Here is a 15,496-nt window from a genome sequence, read left to right as displayed (position 1 = left end):
CCTTTAAATGTGAAAAAGTAAAGAAAATTGAATAATAGCAATGCGATAGTGATAATTTGTACCCCTTTCTCATAAAATGGGAGCTCCCAAGCAGAATTCTATGAAACATTAGTTGACCACAGAGTACTTGCAGCTATTCTTGGAAGGCTGGCTAATCATACATTGCTGGCTTTAGTCCTTGTTTCCAGCTGTTACATCACATGAAAGACAACTAAAAATATATTAAATACTTCTCCATGCAAGCAAGTTAAAAGCTGCTGCAATAATGTTAGGCACTGAAAGCAGAAGTGTTGTGTGCAAAGTTATGAAGAGAAGAAAGGAAAAAAAAAATTACAATCTCTGTGCTAGAGTGCGGTCTGTGATATGGCAAGAGAAAACCTTGACAAGGCTCAGTTTCAGTATTTCAGCATGTTTTGGATATTCAGAACTGTAACAGATGTTCAAGGTCCCTGTTCAGTAACGCACTCAGTCACAGACCTAACCAATATTTTCTCTTACAGTTTGGCCTATGTCTATGTACCTCACTAAAATCAAAGCCCATACACCAAGAAGATAATGTTCTGACAGCTACATCAAGTGTTCAGAATAGAGAGTAATAGATGGTTCCTAGATATTAAATGGTCTATGTGGAAAGTAGTAGGCTAAAGGTACTTCCTTATAAGTCTGGAAGGTGTATCTTATTGGAAACACAAATAAAAAGTGAAAATACATATTAATGAAATGTGTAGACTGTGAGGTTGGAGTAAGCTGCAGTTTCTAGAGTTGTTTGCCAGCCTACTGATAACAGTAAATTTATACCAGATTTGCATTATTTTGAAGATTCACCTTACGCTTTCTTCATCTTTCTAATTTATATTTGCACTGTGTGACTGTGTGTTTGGGGTTAGGTTTTTGGGGATTTTTTGTAGCTTTATTGTTCCCTAAGCTGTGAGACTCCTTGTCTGGTAAAAGCAATTCTTACAGAGAACTCTGCTTGCAAAATGTATTATGCTGTGGGGCACTAGTATCAATGATGCCTCACCTTAGACCAGTCTCCCATTCTCCAGATGTAGCATTTGGAATAGTCCTCACAGTCCTCTGCTTCTTTAGGTCTTGTAGACAAAACACATTTCTTGCGGGGATTGGTGCACCTCACAGTCCGATGTCGAACTCCCTTACCACACTTTACAGAGCACTGTTGGAAAAAGATGCTTTTCAGGTTTCTACAAAAGTCATAGTTACTCCATTTTAATGAACTTTTCCAGGCTAAAACAAATATTTCAAGACTTCAGTTATTTTCTGACTTCCAATCTTCAATTGCATAGACACTGGATTTGTGAATAATTAGCAAATGAAAAAGAAATTTCTTATAGTGCAGAATGATAATTTTTGCATTTTCAACTAGAATACATAATTAGATGAAAAATATTCATACAGTGAAAGAAAATCTAAATAATATTCATAAGAATAAGTTATGAAGCAATTTCAGAAAAACTCTACTAATGTCTAACTGTCCTGTTTTTGGGAGGAAAACAGTTAAAATGGAAAAGTAAATATTCTAAAGAATCCAGACTGAATTTGAAATTCAAAGTCACTACATATACAGCATGTGAAACTCCTCTTCAAGTTGCACAGAAGGTCTTAATCTATGTTTTTTTCCACCATTACCACTTAAACTGCCAAAAATTATGCCATTTCCTTCTCAAAACATTATCACTGCTTTTGATCATCCCACTGCTTGCAGATCAAAACTCTCCTTTTCCAAGCTGATCATAACTGCAGGAAGCAGTAATGGCTACCTTCCAATATAATGGTGATAGTAGGAATGTCCATGGGAAACACCTCATGCTTCAAGATATCTTTATTGCTTCCAACAAAAACATGCTTACTTATTTCTCATCCCTGAAGTAAAACGAACCAGTTAAACAATGTGGGTTTCTTTCTCACACCTCTGTATGTGAATACCATTCTTCTCACAGCCAGCCTATGCATTATAAGCCTCTGTGTACCAAACCAGGAACCGCTGCTCTTTACTTTTTTTCTTATGTCAGCCTTAGCATCTGCTTTTTATCTTTGAAAACATTCCTTATGTATTAGCTCTTTCTTACTTGGGGATCAAGGGGTGCTGCTGAGCAGAGAAGCCCGGAGAAAGGACTGCAACCACATTCAGAAGCTGCTATTTGTATTTTGAATCCGGTGGGATCCACAACACAGCTTCTGGTATGGGAGGCAATCAAAATTGCCTTTGCTTTTCCAGTGGAGGAGGAAGCTCCAAATAAACTCTTCTGCTTGGCCAGATGGCAGTGATAACAACACCCTTCTTCCTCCACAATCAATTACTTTTAGAAGTAGTACAGCTTTTAAGAAGAAGAAGAAAGCCAAATGGACGTGACCATTAAACCATCTTAAATTAATAAAACTTTTTGAATAATTACACTCCACAGCAATGTTCCAGGATGCAACATAAGCAAACTTCCGTTATTTACAATCCCCTTTTTCCCACTGCTAGTGCTGTGCTTGGAAGAAGAGGTGAGAAGAGAGAGGAAGGGAAAGAAATGTCCCTTTTTTGCAAGCAGCTCCCCTCATAGCCTCTCTGAAGCAGACTGGCCACAACCATCTGCTGATCAACATTCCCTACTAAAAAAGTATGTTGGAGACATACCCATTCTGAGCCCAAAGTCTAGTAGCTGATAACTGTTGGTCTTAATTCCATTTACCCCTAATTGCTCACTACCACAGTCAGGACACACTTGATTATATGTGCTTTAAAACTGGCCAAAAGAAACTGTTCCAGGACATTAACTAGGCAAAAACTAGTAGTTCTACATGGTTGGTTTTCCTTATCCCTAATCCCTTTGCCAATTCATTGCATGAGAACCATGAAAATCATTAGGCTGAGCTGTGCCACATCCCACTGAAAAAAAACGTATTCTCAGAAAACAGTAAGGCATAAATAATCACTGTGAGCTAATTATATAAATAAGTGTAGCACCTCAGACCAGACTCCCGCCTCCCACACAGTCATGCAGTCCTGGCCTTCACAGCGCTGTGCAGTAGCAGGCTTTGGCCCCAGGCAATCTCTCTCCCTAGCTCTGATCAGGGTCCCATTTCTGAGCTGCTGTGTGCAGGCTACTTGTCTGTTCTGGACCCCTTTTCCACACGTCCTTGAACACGGAGTCCATTCTGTCATCATCCATCTACAAAGAAATACAGGCAATACTGTAACAAGAAATCAGGAAGGGAAAAGTGCTACAACATCATCTTACTCTCTTGCTTACGAGTATCTACATCAAAGACAAACTTGCATATTTTCTGCCTCCTTTTAACTTCACTTTATTAATGGACTACTTATTAATCTAATGTATTTTACATTAAGGTATAAATGTTCATATAACTTAATTCCCCAGCCCAATGTCCCTATGTTTTCAGAGTACTCTCCTCTCATTGTAAAGTTCAAAAATACACATATATTTTAAAGGTGAGAGATCACCAATCACCCTGTCTGTTATTCTCTCTCTATATGACTATCTGTGTGTCAAGTGTATGCACACACATGAAGTTCAGCACTCTTTGAAAATATTCAGTTGCAAGACAGAATGACTCCCATGTGAAAGGCTCCCTGCTCTGGAGGATGTATAAAAGTTGTCTTCTTCATGTTCTTCAGGGCCAGGCCTAAATCAGGTTAGACGGTTTAAATCCTAGCAGTGAGGAAGACTGATGCAGCTTGGCAGAACCCACAACCACTCTAGTATACAGTTTTCCCCAAATGCTCCATAGCTCCAGACTATGGCCATGTGCTCTGAAAAATCAACCAGCTCTGCCACTAATGCAGTACACAAGTGTATCTTGAGAGATACAAGGGAGAGCTTTTAGAAAATTGAGATGTATCTGTTCCAACCTTCTGCTCCACATTTGTTATAAGAAAACAAAACATTTATCTTGTTTTTTTTTAAATTATCAGTCCAGAGACTCAATTTACAAATCTCAGCCTTCAAGATAATGCGACAGATTTTAAGATACTTCTTGAGGTTCCAATAACAAACAACAAGTTATGCAAGCATATGCTTTATTCACATTTCCGTTGAAAACTAACAATATTCGTTTTGTAATAATCTCTAGCATTGTATTAAAAACTGAGTACATGTTAAGGATCATGGTATGTTTCCATGTTTCTCACTGCAGCATCTCTGAGTAGCAACTAGCAACATTTAAAATGTTTCATTTAATAAGCTGGGAAAAGTGTAGAACATTGGAAATTTATAGTTGACAATGGCTCAGAAAAAGATCAGACTATTCTATTTCTGTCCATGAAGTGCACAGCGATGTTAATAATGATCTGCTAAATTAATTATGTAATGAAAGACAAATAATCTCTCCAAAGTGTCTGGGGAAGTCCAAACCTCAGTGTTTTGGTCTTACTTAAAATGTGTTATACTTTGGATTTTATAAATTTCAGTATTTCATCTTTTCCAAGAAACCTATGTCTTCTGGTTCATTTATACACACTTTCTTCAACAGTATTTGCATTTCATTTATTTTGTACTGTTTTCTTTAAAAATACCATCCACCTTCCTCAAGATGACTGCAACAGACCTATCCTAGTGCTTACTCCTGGGGATGCTGGCCAACTATTGCTAGCTGCTCTCCCCTCCTCAGAAATGTGGCAGATAGTTTAACCAGGTCCACACAATACTTGGAGATTTCCTTAGTCATAATTCTTAGGTGCCATCTGGAAACAGGATGGCAAACTCTGGAATCAGTCCCTGCGCGAGGCTGGACAGCGAGTGCAAGCAGGAGGCTGCGAGCTGGGCTGCAGGGACATCAAATAGGGTGGGCTCTGCAGGGCATAGCTGCCTCCTGGTGTGAAAAAACAGAGAAAAAAGTTCCTCCTGCTTCTTTCACAACTCCACCATCAGAATCTAGTTCTGCCTATTGCTCCACATACAAAGGGATGGGAGGAGAGGAGAGAGGAATGAGATGAAAGGTCTATACACTTCAAGTTGCATCAATGCAGAAAACCCAGTTACAAGTTATTTATTTATTTGTTTGTTTACTTAATTTATTTATTTAGTACTTAGTGTATCCAGAGCTTACTGAGAGCGTTCAAGGTGCAAAGCCCCAATAGAACAAATCACTAAAATATATCATAAATTAGAGGTGCTTTATTGTGTACGGATTGATTTAGGCATTCATTACAACTAGATATTACAGTTTAATTTAACCAAATCACTGTTACCTGGTCTGGCATGGCTGCTCATTGCACTTGCGGATCTGTGGTTCGGGTTTTGTTAAATATTTGCACTTCTTGTTGTCCACAAGACTGATATTCTTGTTCATAATCTTTGTGCAAGAGACTGTTGTCTTTCTTTCACCTAGTGGAAAATAAAGCAGGTATGTGGGGGAACCTAGAATGTGCAACTTCGTTAAAAAAAAAGAAGGAGAAAAGTACCTTTACCAGATAGAACTATTTCATGTACTTGGCTGAATGAACTGTAAAACATGGGCAAAAATGTCAAAGCTATCAGGAAGCTTAAGAGTGGTGTTAAAGTTTGTAGCAAACTGTGATTTTCTAATCCAATCTTTGCACACCACCGTCAGCTTTATAACTAGTCATAGGCCAAAACCTTAGTCTTATTGGAATAACTGTTTCTTTTTCTAACACTGAGACCTCAGTATGGATAAAAGCTGCAGGAAAATTACACAGAAAAGCATGGATGTCAATTAGTATATAAAACAAGAAAGGAAGTGACAAGTCCTGTTACTCTGCCTTGCTCTAGCTTAGTAGTTCTGCTTGGTTTAGCACTGTACTGTCAGGTGTGGCTGGCACTCAGGTAAAGGGAATCAGCACACACAGCTTTCAGTAAAGAGCCTGCGCTATTCCTGATGAGCTAAAGAGGCCATGTAACTGACCCGATCTGTAGGATAATTGTTTAGTAAGCTGGGTGCTGCCTGTAAAGACTTTACCCTGCAGGGTGGTTTGGAGCCTGGTGTTTCTTGAAGCTGGAAGTGTTAGAAATCAGAATTTAACATAATACCTGCCACAAAGAGTAACCTGTAATTAGACTGGAGCCTTATATTTAGAAAAGTAGCAGTCCTTGAATTAAAGACTTGAATTAGTGAAGAACAGGTTAATAATCATTTCTTCCTATGATTAAGTTTTAACACTCTGTTTCTACTTGGAATTTTACTGACAAATAAGATGCATGCAGGAGCAGGGTGGACTTAAGCATGCAATGTTCACCAGCAGTCAAAAATGTGCCTGCGGATGGAGCAGTTAAATTATAAATGCGCATTATGCATGTGACCACAGCTGACATTCTACACAGCGCTTGTGTACGTGAGCGCATATGCAACTAATCTACCGCGTACAGCATCTGAAATGTTTGACAGTTCCTTCTGCATTTACATATACATCTCTGCATTCACATTCTCTCCCACTCAGTGCAACAAAGGAAGTTGCAGACGAGTCACATATAGAAACATGCAGAAAACCACCTGGCTTCATCAATAGTTTCAACCTGACATATGCTTTAAGCAGTTAAGCAAAATTATTGCTATATTCCCTCATTGGATTTATCAAAATATTGATGTTAAAAATTGAAACACAAATATTTATACTGGGTACATGCGGGAGTATTTTAATTTCACTATTACTTCTTATTTAAGCCAAGAACTAGAACAACAGTTAAAATGGTTTTGTCTAAAATAAGGAAAGTCTTTTGCTTGGATTTCAGAATATTTACAGGAAAAATACCTTTTATGGAACTTTGGAGTAACTCAGCTATTTCAGGCAATAACATAAAATGAAGGTCAGTTACAACAGAAACGTGATAAATAAACATTACACTTTTTAAAAGACTTAAATATTTATTTAAACATTAATGTAGAATAAATTACTGACATACTGCATTTTAAAACTTCTCCAGATGATAGGAAATTTTAGAGATATTTGGGACAATAATGAGAGATTGTGGTAACATTAAAATTATTCTAAAAATACTTCAGGAAACTGTAAAAAGTATGAATACTCCAAGTGAACAGGAATGCACTACTGTGAAACAGAGGATGCTACCAGCACCACGTACAAAATACCTTCAGGGAAGAAGCTTTCTTACCAAACCACAAAAAGTATGTTTATGGAAACTACAGTAATCTGTCATGACACCAGGATTGCTCGCAGAGTCAAAGGAGCTAGAACACTGTGTTCCTTATGCTGCTGTTACGAGAAAGCAAAAGGTTTCCAGGCCTTCTTATTGAATCATAAGGTGCACAGCAGTTCTCAGAACTGCTGATCAGTGCAACCATGGCTGTTATCAGGAAAGACAGGTATCAAAAATCAACATAGTATTCACAATGTAATTGCAGAAGGTATGAACAGATCTCCTAAACTGTACTTTTAGAGGATTTCGTAACAGCAATACTGTTCATGTTCCAGTATTTGTTTTCATAATCGTATTTTGTTCTTCCAAATTCACATTTTTTATGATTTATAAACATAAACACAGGAAAAACATCACATCAGCATACTAATATCTGCTGTTGCAATATTTGTTCCATATGTTTCTGGATCATCCTCTACTCATGTTACTAACTGTACATATTTGATCTGATGTTCAGCTTTTCTGTAGCTTGAAATGTCTTTTACAGATCATTTATCTTCAATAGTTCCAAACAGAGAGTGGAATGCATATGAACTTTCTACTCATGTTCTAGCTCTTGCATTTGTATTTCTTCTTGGAAGCTGTGTCCTGAATTTGCTTTGCTAATCTAGATTTTGTTCCTTTACTACCATCCTTTTCTACTTAATTTAGTTTGAATCTTTTCCTAGAGTTATCGCTAGTCTTTTAATATAATCAGGAAGTATAAGACTTAAGTATGTCCACCATTGCATAGAATCGTATGAAGATATTACTGCTAAAAATACAACATTGACCATCACAGTCTTAAATATTAAAACACAATGAGTTTTAATTGACAGATTTATACACACACACAGTGTATATACATATGTATGCATATTGTATACACACCTATGTATTGTGTATATACATACATATTGTATATACACATACCTTTTTAATACATTTGTGTGTGTGTTTTTATGTTTTCTTTTATTTTACCTCCTCCACATACAGCATCACAATCCTCCCAGCCAGAATGAGTCCACATGAAAAGAGGCTCTGGTACTTTAGAACTCTGATTCTCAGGAAGAGGATCCAGTGGGATTGTGTACTCATAGTGTAGACCATAGCTCTGGTCGTGGAAGAGCAGTACCTGCAAGACATGGAGAAGGAAAATCTACCTATGTACACAGACACTCTGTAAGGCAAATTCCAAACTGAAGAGACAATCTTGAAAAGCATGATAGGATGGCTTATCTATAAGCCTTTAAACTCTCCCAATGGGTTTTGCAGAAGAAATGAATGATAGAATCCAAACCAGGAAAATGTGAAAAAATATTTAGCTTAACATAAAGGTTGAAAAGCTCTCCATGTAAAGTAAGCAAACAAAATTCAACAGAAAACTGGAGGACAATTATGTCCTGTGATTTCAGTGTTTTTACTAGATGAATCAGATTTAAAACAATTTCAGGTTAACAGAATATATGTGTAAGTGTGTGTGTATATATGTGTATATATATATATAAGGCAGGTTTATCTTACATTTTATGTTATATGTATGTATGTAAAAATATACATGCATATATATACATATATATAAAACATGCATATGTATATATACATATAAAAATTATCTTCAGGAGCCTGGAAAAATTGTTAGTTACTATGCTATATGATAGGAATAAGGTAAAGAAGCACAACCTATATTGTCATACCAGTAAATGTAAAGGCGAAGTTGTGGGACCTTTGGCTGATATTTTCTCCCAAAGACCTCTCCGAACATAGTGGACAGTGGTGCCAGCAATATTGAAAGTTCCTGAATGTTCTATCTTCCAGTCACTATTGATTGACTGTTTTCCAGCATCTCGAAGAGCTGTAAAATATACGAAAATGACCAATGTAAAAGGTGTCTGTTCAGTAGGGATTTGCGCCTCCTTTTACTTCCTGTTTGGATAATTTAACAAGTTGGTGAAATCACCTTACTCTGTTGGCAAAGATTTTAGGGATCCTACTATACATGAACTTAAATTGGTAGATGCTTCAGGTAGATGCTTTCTGGAAGAAATACTTGGCAAAACCATGTGTGTTCAACATTACTTGAAGTTAACATCAGTGTCTTAGTGCCCAAAGAGACCCCAGCAAAATTAATAATCTGATTGATGAATGAATCTATGGCAAAGGCAATTATTCACTATTCCCAGGATGGTAATTTCTATAATCCATAAATGCAAGGGAAACAAAATTTTGATGAGACTCTTCAAGATTTGTGGAATTAGGCTAAAACATAAAAAAAATCTAGTTCAAAATTCTTTTCCCTTTAATAACTACATTTGTCTTTTTCTCCACCTTAGAATGTGACAATACTAGTCTCATCCTGCATAAACACTTATTTTATATACATTTACTATATAATTTGATGCTTCTAACAAACAGGAAAAGCTGAAACATTCATTTTGTTGGCCTAATTTACATTCAAAAGTAACATCAAGTCAGGCAAGATATATTTCATACATTGAGAAGACAGGATTTTACATTAGTTTTCTACTGTAGACTGAATAGATCCTTCTGTGAAGGACTTGTAATTTTTTTCCACTTTATTTTATTTTTTTCAGATCAGTTCTGAATAATCATGTGAAGTAGAATATACTTGAAGTCACTTTCTGGACAAGAAGTTTTACACATTCCTCTTCATTGAAATTGCATGTTTGGCATCAGACTGTTCTAAGAGAACCTCAACAGTTTAAGTCCTGTCCAGAATTTCTTTTTAAAAGTTATAAGTTAATGTGAGTCACTCCTGTAATCATCTTCTCTCCTATTCATATTTATACTGTTATGTTTTGTTTCTATTGGAAACAATGACAACAGGTCTATGGACTGGCAGAAATACAATTGCATAAGACATCACTAATGTGTGCCACTGCAGCACTGTGTAATAAATGTTAAGACTCTAAAATCCATTAATACTGTAGAACAGCCCTGTACTAAAAATAACAAGGATTTTACAAGTTTTTGAAACTGGTATTTTAAGCTTAAACATTCTGTTATTAATGGTAATTAAGTCCTATTTAGCATTTAAACTGCAGGGGCCAATGTTCTTTCCTAGTGGAGAAACAAAATGTACTTGAAAGCACTGAGGTCCAGTCGGGTCATGCTGCTCAGATGGAGCAGCATCCTCTCCCTAGAGAACAACAGACCTTGCATCACTTGTCTTGTATTTAAAATGAACATAGAGGAGTAGAGAAATAAGCCAGATCTTGCATTTTCTGTCTGCAGATTCCTCACTTGAGCCACCACGGTTAGATTAAGTCAGAAAAGGTATTCTCAAGCCTAAAATTTAGGTTTGGATTCAGGCAGCCCAGCTTCTGTTCTTGACTCTGCCACACCCCATATTGTAAGCAAGTTAACCGAGTTTTATTCTGCACCACACACGCATTCCCACTCTGCTTAGCTTTTCATACAGGAAGATTTCCTGTGCAAAGTAATGCAATATAGGAAAAAAAAATCAGCACACAAGTGTATCCTCTCTCAGGCTATAAAACATACCAAGCAAAACATCTACAACCAAAAAGACAAATAAAACTTGTACTGGGAAAACTTACTGTGGCTGTAAACAAGACAAGAATTTCAGTGCTAAACATGAACAGCTAATTACAAATGTATGTCCGCTAGGCAAAAAACAGCCATCATCACAATGTCAATTAAGTGATGGTGCTATGTATCTTTTAATTGCGATGCCAGGGATATACACTCTTGCAATTTTACTGAGGTGTGAAAGGCTACATAGCTATAGAGATGCAATATTCCGTAGCTCAGCTATTACATGTCCCAGTGCTCAGTAGGAATCAACAGTGCTCTGGTCCTGGTCCTCCACTTGGTAGATCTGTACCAACTCATCCTTTTATTGTTTTCTATGGCAAGATAAAATACTACACCATTGCATTAACTTCGACATTTTTGCTTATGTTTAAGTTTCCACACTTTAAGGAGAGTTTAAGAAAAAACGGCAATTGTACCAAAATAAGAGGCAAGCTGATATTTTAGCATTTTGCTCAGTGTAAAATTTAGTCATACTCTCCAGAAAAATACCAAAACAATGTCACTTTGACTGACTTTTAGTTTTCTCATGAAAAAAACAGTCTGAAATTCAATTCTAAGTGAGAGTACCTTCACTGATCTCTTTTGTCAGGAAAGTGATTGTTTCACTTCAGGTTGTCACATGTTGACTTCAAGCCATCTTAATTAAGAACATTAAGACTTGAGATTTGAGTTCCAAGGCTCTTCCTTCTTACCCTCTTTGAAAAATGGGGCCATATTTGCTTTCATCAAGTGACCGGGGTCTTCAGTGGACTACCACAGCTTTTCAAATGTGCCCGAGAATGTCTTGGCTGCCACATGAGCCACTTTCCCCAGGACCCTGAGACACATCCTATCAAGTCCCATGTACTTGTGTAGTATGTTCAGGCTCCTCAGGGTGGTCTGGAGCCTGATTTATGATGGGATGTGGGAAAAGTGTTCACAGCTGAAACCGAGGCAAAAAATCTATTGAGGTACTCAGCCTCCTCCATGTTTGGTGTCATTAATTCTCCTATCTTATATATTATCTTTGTGTGTACGTGTACATTTTCTTTAATCTTCCTTTTCTAACTAATGTACCTGTAGATTCCCTTATTATTTTCCTGACCAAATTCAGCTCCAACAATGCCCTAGCTTTCCTGATCCCATCCCTAAAACAGCATCTTTATACTCTCAGGATATATGTCCCAGTTTCCCTGCCAATGGATTTCCTTCTTACACTTCAGTTTGAACAGGAGGTCTTTATTCGGCCATGCTGGTCTCCTGCCACCCTTGCATGACTTCTTACACGTGGGAATGGATAGCTATTGTGATCTAGAAAATAAGTCCATAAAGAGCTGCCAGCTCTGTTCTGCTCCTCTGTTCCTGAGGGCATCTTCTCAGGGGGTCTCACCCACTTATTCCCTAAACAACTGAGCACTTGCTGTCCTAACATTCACAGTCCTTTTGTCTTCACCTGGCCCATATCCATCAAGATTATGAGTTCTACCAGGATCTGATCACTGCAGCCTAAGCTGTTGCCAATTTTGGCCTCTCTAAATAGTTCACCTATGTTGGTAAGCAATCAATAAGGTCCAGTAATGCTGTTTCTCTGGTTGGGCTGTCTAGCACCTGCATTAAGAAATGATTCTCGATGCACTCCAAGAGTCTCCTGGATTGTTTACAGTTTACTGTGCCAGTTTTCCAGCAGATGTTTTGTTATTGAAGTCCCCAGGCAGAATCACAGCCTGCAATGCTTCCTGTAGCTGAAGTAAGAAGACTTCATCAAGAGGCTCCCCTTGATCAGGCAGCCTGTAGTAAGCACCAAGCACAAAGTTTCCTTTGTTGGCTTGGCCCCTAATTTTTACACATAAACTCTCAATCTGTTTTCTGCTGTTTTTCAAAGTAAACTCTGTGAAGTCAATCTGTCTTTTTTTTTTTTTTTTTTTTATTTAGAGGGCATTTGTTTTGACTAGATATAAAATGGTTTCAAAAGGCATTACACATCAACCTTCTCCTATGGCTCTCAATATATGAATGGAAAACATGTTTCATTTCAGTAGACTCTGGCCTCTAGTATGGGACCAGGTCCTCAGCTGGCTTCCCTTGAAATTAGAAATTACACGGTTTAAGGATTTGGTCCAAGGTATTTTAAAACTATTAGCATTGTTGGAAATGAGGGATTCAAAATATTGTACTATTGTCAGACCCATCTACTTTTCTGTACCCTCATCCTCTGAAATGTGGTCCAATATTTTTTTTCACTAGGAAACATGTTTCATAAAGGAAATCGGACAAAGCACAGCACATCTATGGACCTGACTCTTAAAAAGAAATAAACAATTACAATATAATGTAGTATTAAACTGTAGGTCGAAAGGAGCTATATCCTTGGATTGCTCTGACCATATATTTAAAAATAATGATATATCTAATCCACCTCCTTTAACTCAGCTGAAAACAAGTAACTTCTCTCATTTCCAAATTTCATGGTTTAGACTATAATTAATTTGTATAATTCTACACCATTAAACAATCTTATTAATGCATTATGGAGCCTAGACCTGCCCTGCCTATATACGAGCGTCACAAGAATGAGCCCTCTAAACTCAAAGCCTCATGTACCTCATACAAAAATACTGTAATCTTCTTTTCTATATCCTATATTAGGAACTTTTTATGAAAAAAATTTTAACACCTGCCAAATATAAATGAAAAGTCAGTGATTTTTTTTTTAAAGTAACTGACAATGAACCATCTCATGCCAACATGGTTATAAACAGACAGGGTTATCACTGCTAGTTTATTAATTAATAAGTATATGCTTTAGGAAGTATTCTCAATATAAATAATCACACCCTCCACCCCCATAGACCTAAAAATAATTTATATGCCTGAATATTATCCTGATGAAAGAAGAATTACAATCTCCTATGCATTCTCTCATGTAACTTCAACAGAGAGGAATACCTAAAGTTTGGCTACATCCCTCTCCTTCCTTACTTCAGAGGAGAAGAGACTAGGGCAGACCTTGACAGATCAATTTATTCAGTAAAGTTGTAAGTTGAACCTTAAGTTATACCTTATCTTTTGTAAGTTATGCCTCACCTTTTCTCCTAGGATGCTAGAGCTCCTGTTACTGTGATGTATGTGATATACCTCAAATAAAGAAGATATCTGAAGTGTTCAAGTAGAAGTCCCCTGAAGATCTGCTTCAATAGCAAAATCACTTTATGATGCTACTGAAGCTAGTGTAGTTTTATTAATCACTTCAACACCCTAATTGCAGCTTCCAGATCATTGTAACTCTGCTTTCTGACCATCTAGTAAATCTTAATTTTGACTCCCTTTGGTTTCGATCTGATTCCTATTTAATAGGAATCAAATCTTCCCTCAGTTTAGATAAGCTTCTAGTTCACAGCTCTTTTTGTATACTGAATTAGATTGTGTATGCAGTTATATTTCTAATTATACAATTAGTAATTTTATAATAAGCCATACTGGTTTAAAATCTTAATCATAAAATGTGTATAGTTAGCAAAACAGAAATCGCCTTGCTAGCATTGACTCTTTTCAAGTATAAAAATGTAAAGAGCAAAGTACTATGTGACACAAAATTAGCATACAGAACTATAAGATAAAAACCAAATCAGAAACACGAGAGAATTTAACCTGTATTTCATTTCATATTTTTAATCACAGTATTTTGAATTATATTGTTTCTAAGATGAAAGATTTATGCCTTTACCCCAAAGCTTTCATTATGTTACCCTGATTCAAAAATGTTCCTATTCAAAATATTACTCATTTTCAATTCAGACTTTCATGCTTCCAGAACAGAACTCCTATGAACGAAGAAAGTTTAAACACCTTCTGCTTGTAAGAAAAGAAAAACAAGGTGCAACAACGCAGGTTTTAATTCAAAATACTGTAAAAGACCTGTTCCTGATTTCCTATGAAATCTTAACAAAAAAATATCACAGTGAAACACTGGCTGATCCTCTTTCAGACTGACATCAGTGAAATCAAGAAAAGTAAAATCAAAGCGACAAGCTATTAAGACCTGCTTATGTGCTAATTAGCACCCTTCAAAAACAAGCAGCACGACTGACATTATTTCATGGGCATGAAAAGCCTTATGTTCTTTTTAACTTTTCATAGAATCATAGAATAGTTTGGGTTGGAAGGGACCTTAAAGATCACCCAGTTCCAACTCCCCTGCCATGGGCAGGGACACCTCCCACTAGATCAGGCTGCCCAAAGCTCCCTCTAATCTGGCCTTAAACACCTCCAGGGATGAGGCAGCAACAACTTCCCTTGCCACTGTCTCATCACTCTCATGGTGAAGAATTTCTTCCTCATGTCTAGTTTAAATCTGCCCCTCTCCAGTTTATACCCATCCCTCCTCATCCTATCACCATAAGCCTTTATGAATAGTCCCTCTCCAGATTTCTTGTAGGCTCCTTTCAGGTACTGGAAGGTCACTATAAGATCTCCTCAGAGCCTTCTTCTCTCCAGGATGAACAACCCCAAGTCTCTCAGCCTGTCCTCACAGGGAAGGTGCTCCAGGCCTCGGAACATCTCTGTGGCCCTCCTCTGGACCTGTTCCAACAGCTCCATACCCTTCTTACGTTGAAGTTTCCAGAATGGGACACGGTACTCCAGATGAGGTCTCACAAGAGAAGAATCGAGGGGCAGGGTCACCTCTCTCAACCTGCTGGTTATGCTTCTTTTGATGCAGCCCAGGATATGTTTGGCCTTCTGGGCTGCAAGCGCACATCGCCTGCATGTCGAGCTTCTCATCAACCAGCACCCCCAAGTCTTTCTCTGCAGGGCAGCTCTCA

The 15,496-nt window shown here is 37.4% G+C and overlaps 1 protein-coding gene across 1 annotated transcript in view; it reads right to left on the bottom strand.

Moving 5' to 3' along the window:
• Nucleotides 1-15,496, bottom strand: part of ADAMTS19 (ADAM metallopeptidase with thrombospondin type 1 motif 19) — a 141,773-nt gene that overhangs the window by 21,200 nt on the left and 105,077 nt on the right. Inside the window, exons 16-20 of the mRNA XM_069881151.1 lie at nt 8,816-8,973; nt 8,100-8,253; nt 5,216-5,351; nt 2,972-3,176; nt 1,022-1,174 (exon numbers count right to left, since the gene is read on the bottom strand). Coding sequence (XP_069737252.1) covers nt 1,022-1,174; nt 2,972-3,176; nt 5,216-5,351; nt 8,100-8,253; nt 8,816-8,973 — 806 coding nt within the window. The remainder of the gene's footprint in view (nt 1-1,021; nt 1,175-2,971; nt 3,177-5,215; nt 5,352-8,099; nt 8,254-8,815; nt 8,974-15,496) is intronic.

Source organism: Phaenicophaeus curvirostris, chromosome Z, assembly GCF_032191515.1.
Source record: "Phaenicophaeus curvirostris isolate KB17595 chromosome Z, BPBGC_Pcur_1.0, whole genome shotgun sequence".
NCBI classification, from domain to species: Eukaryota; Metazoa; Chordata; class Aves; order Cuculiformes; family Cuculidae; genus Phaenicophaeus; species Phaenicophaeus curvirostris.
Note: the sequence above shows the minus strand (reverse complement) of the source record. Positions and strands in the feature narration are given on the sequence as shown.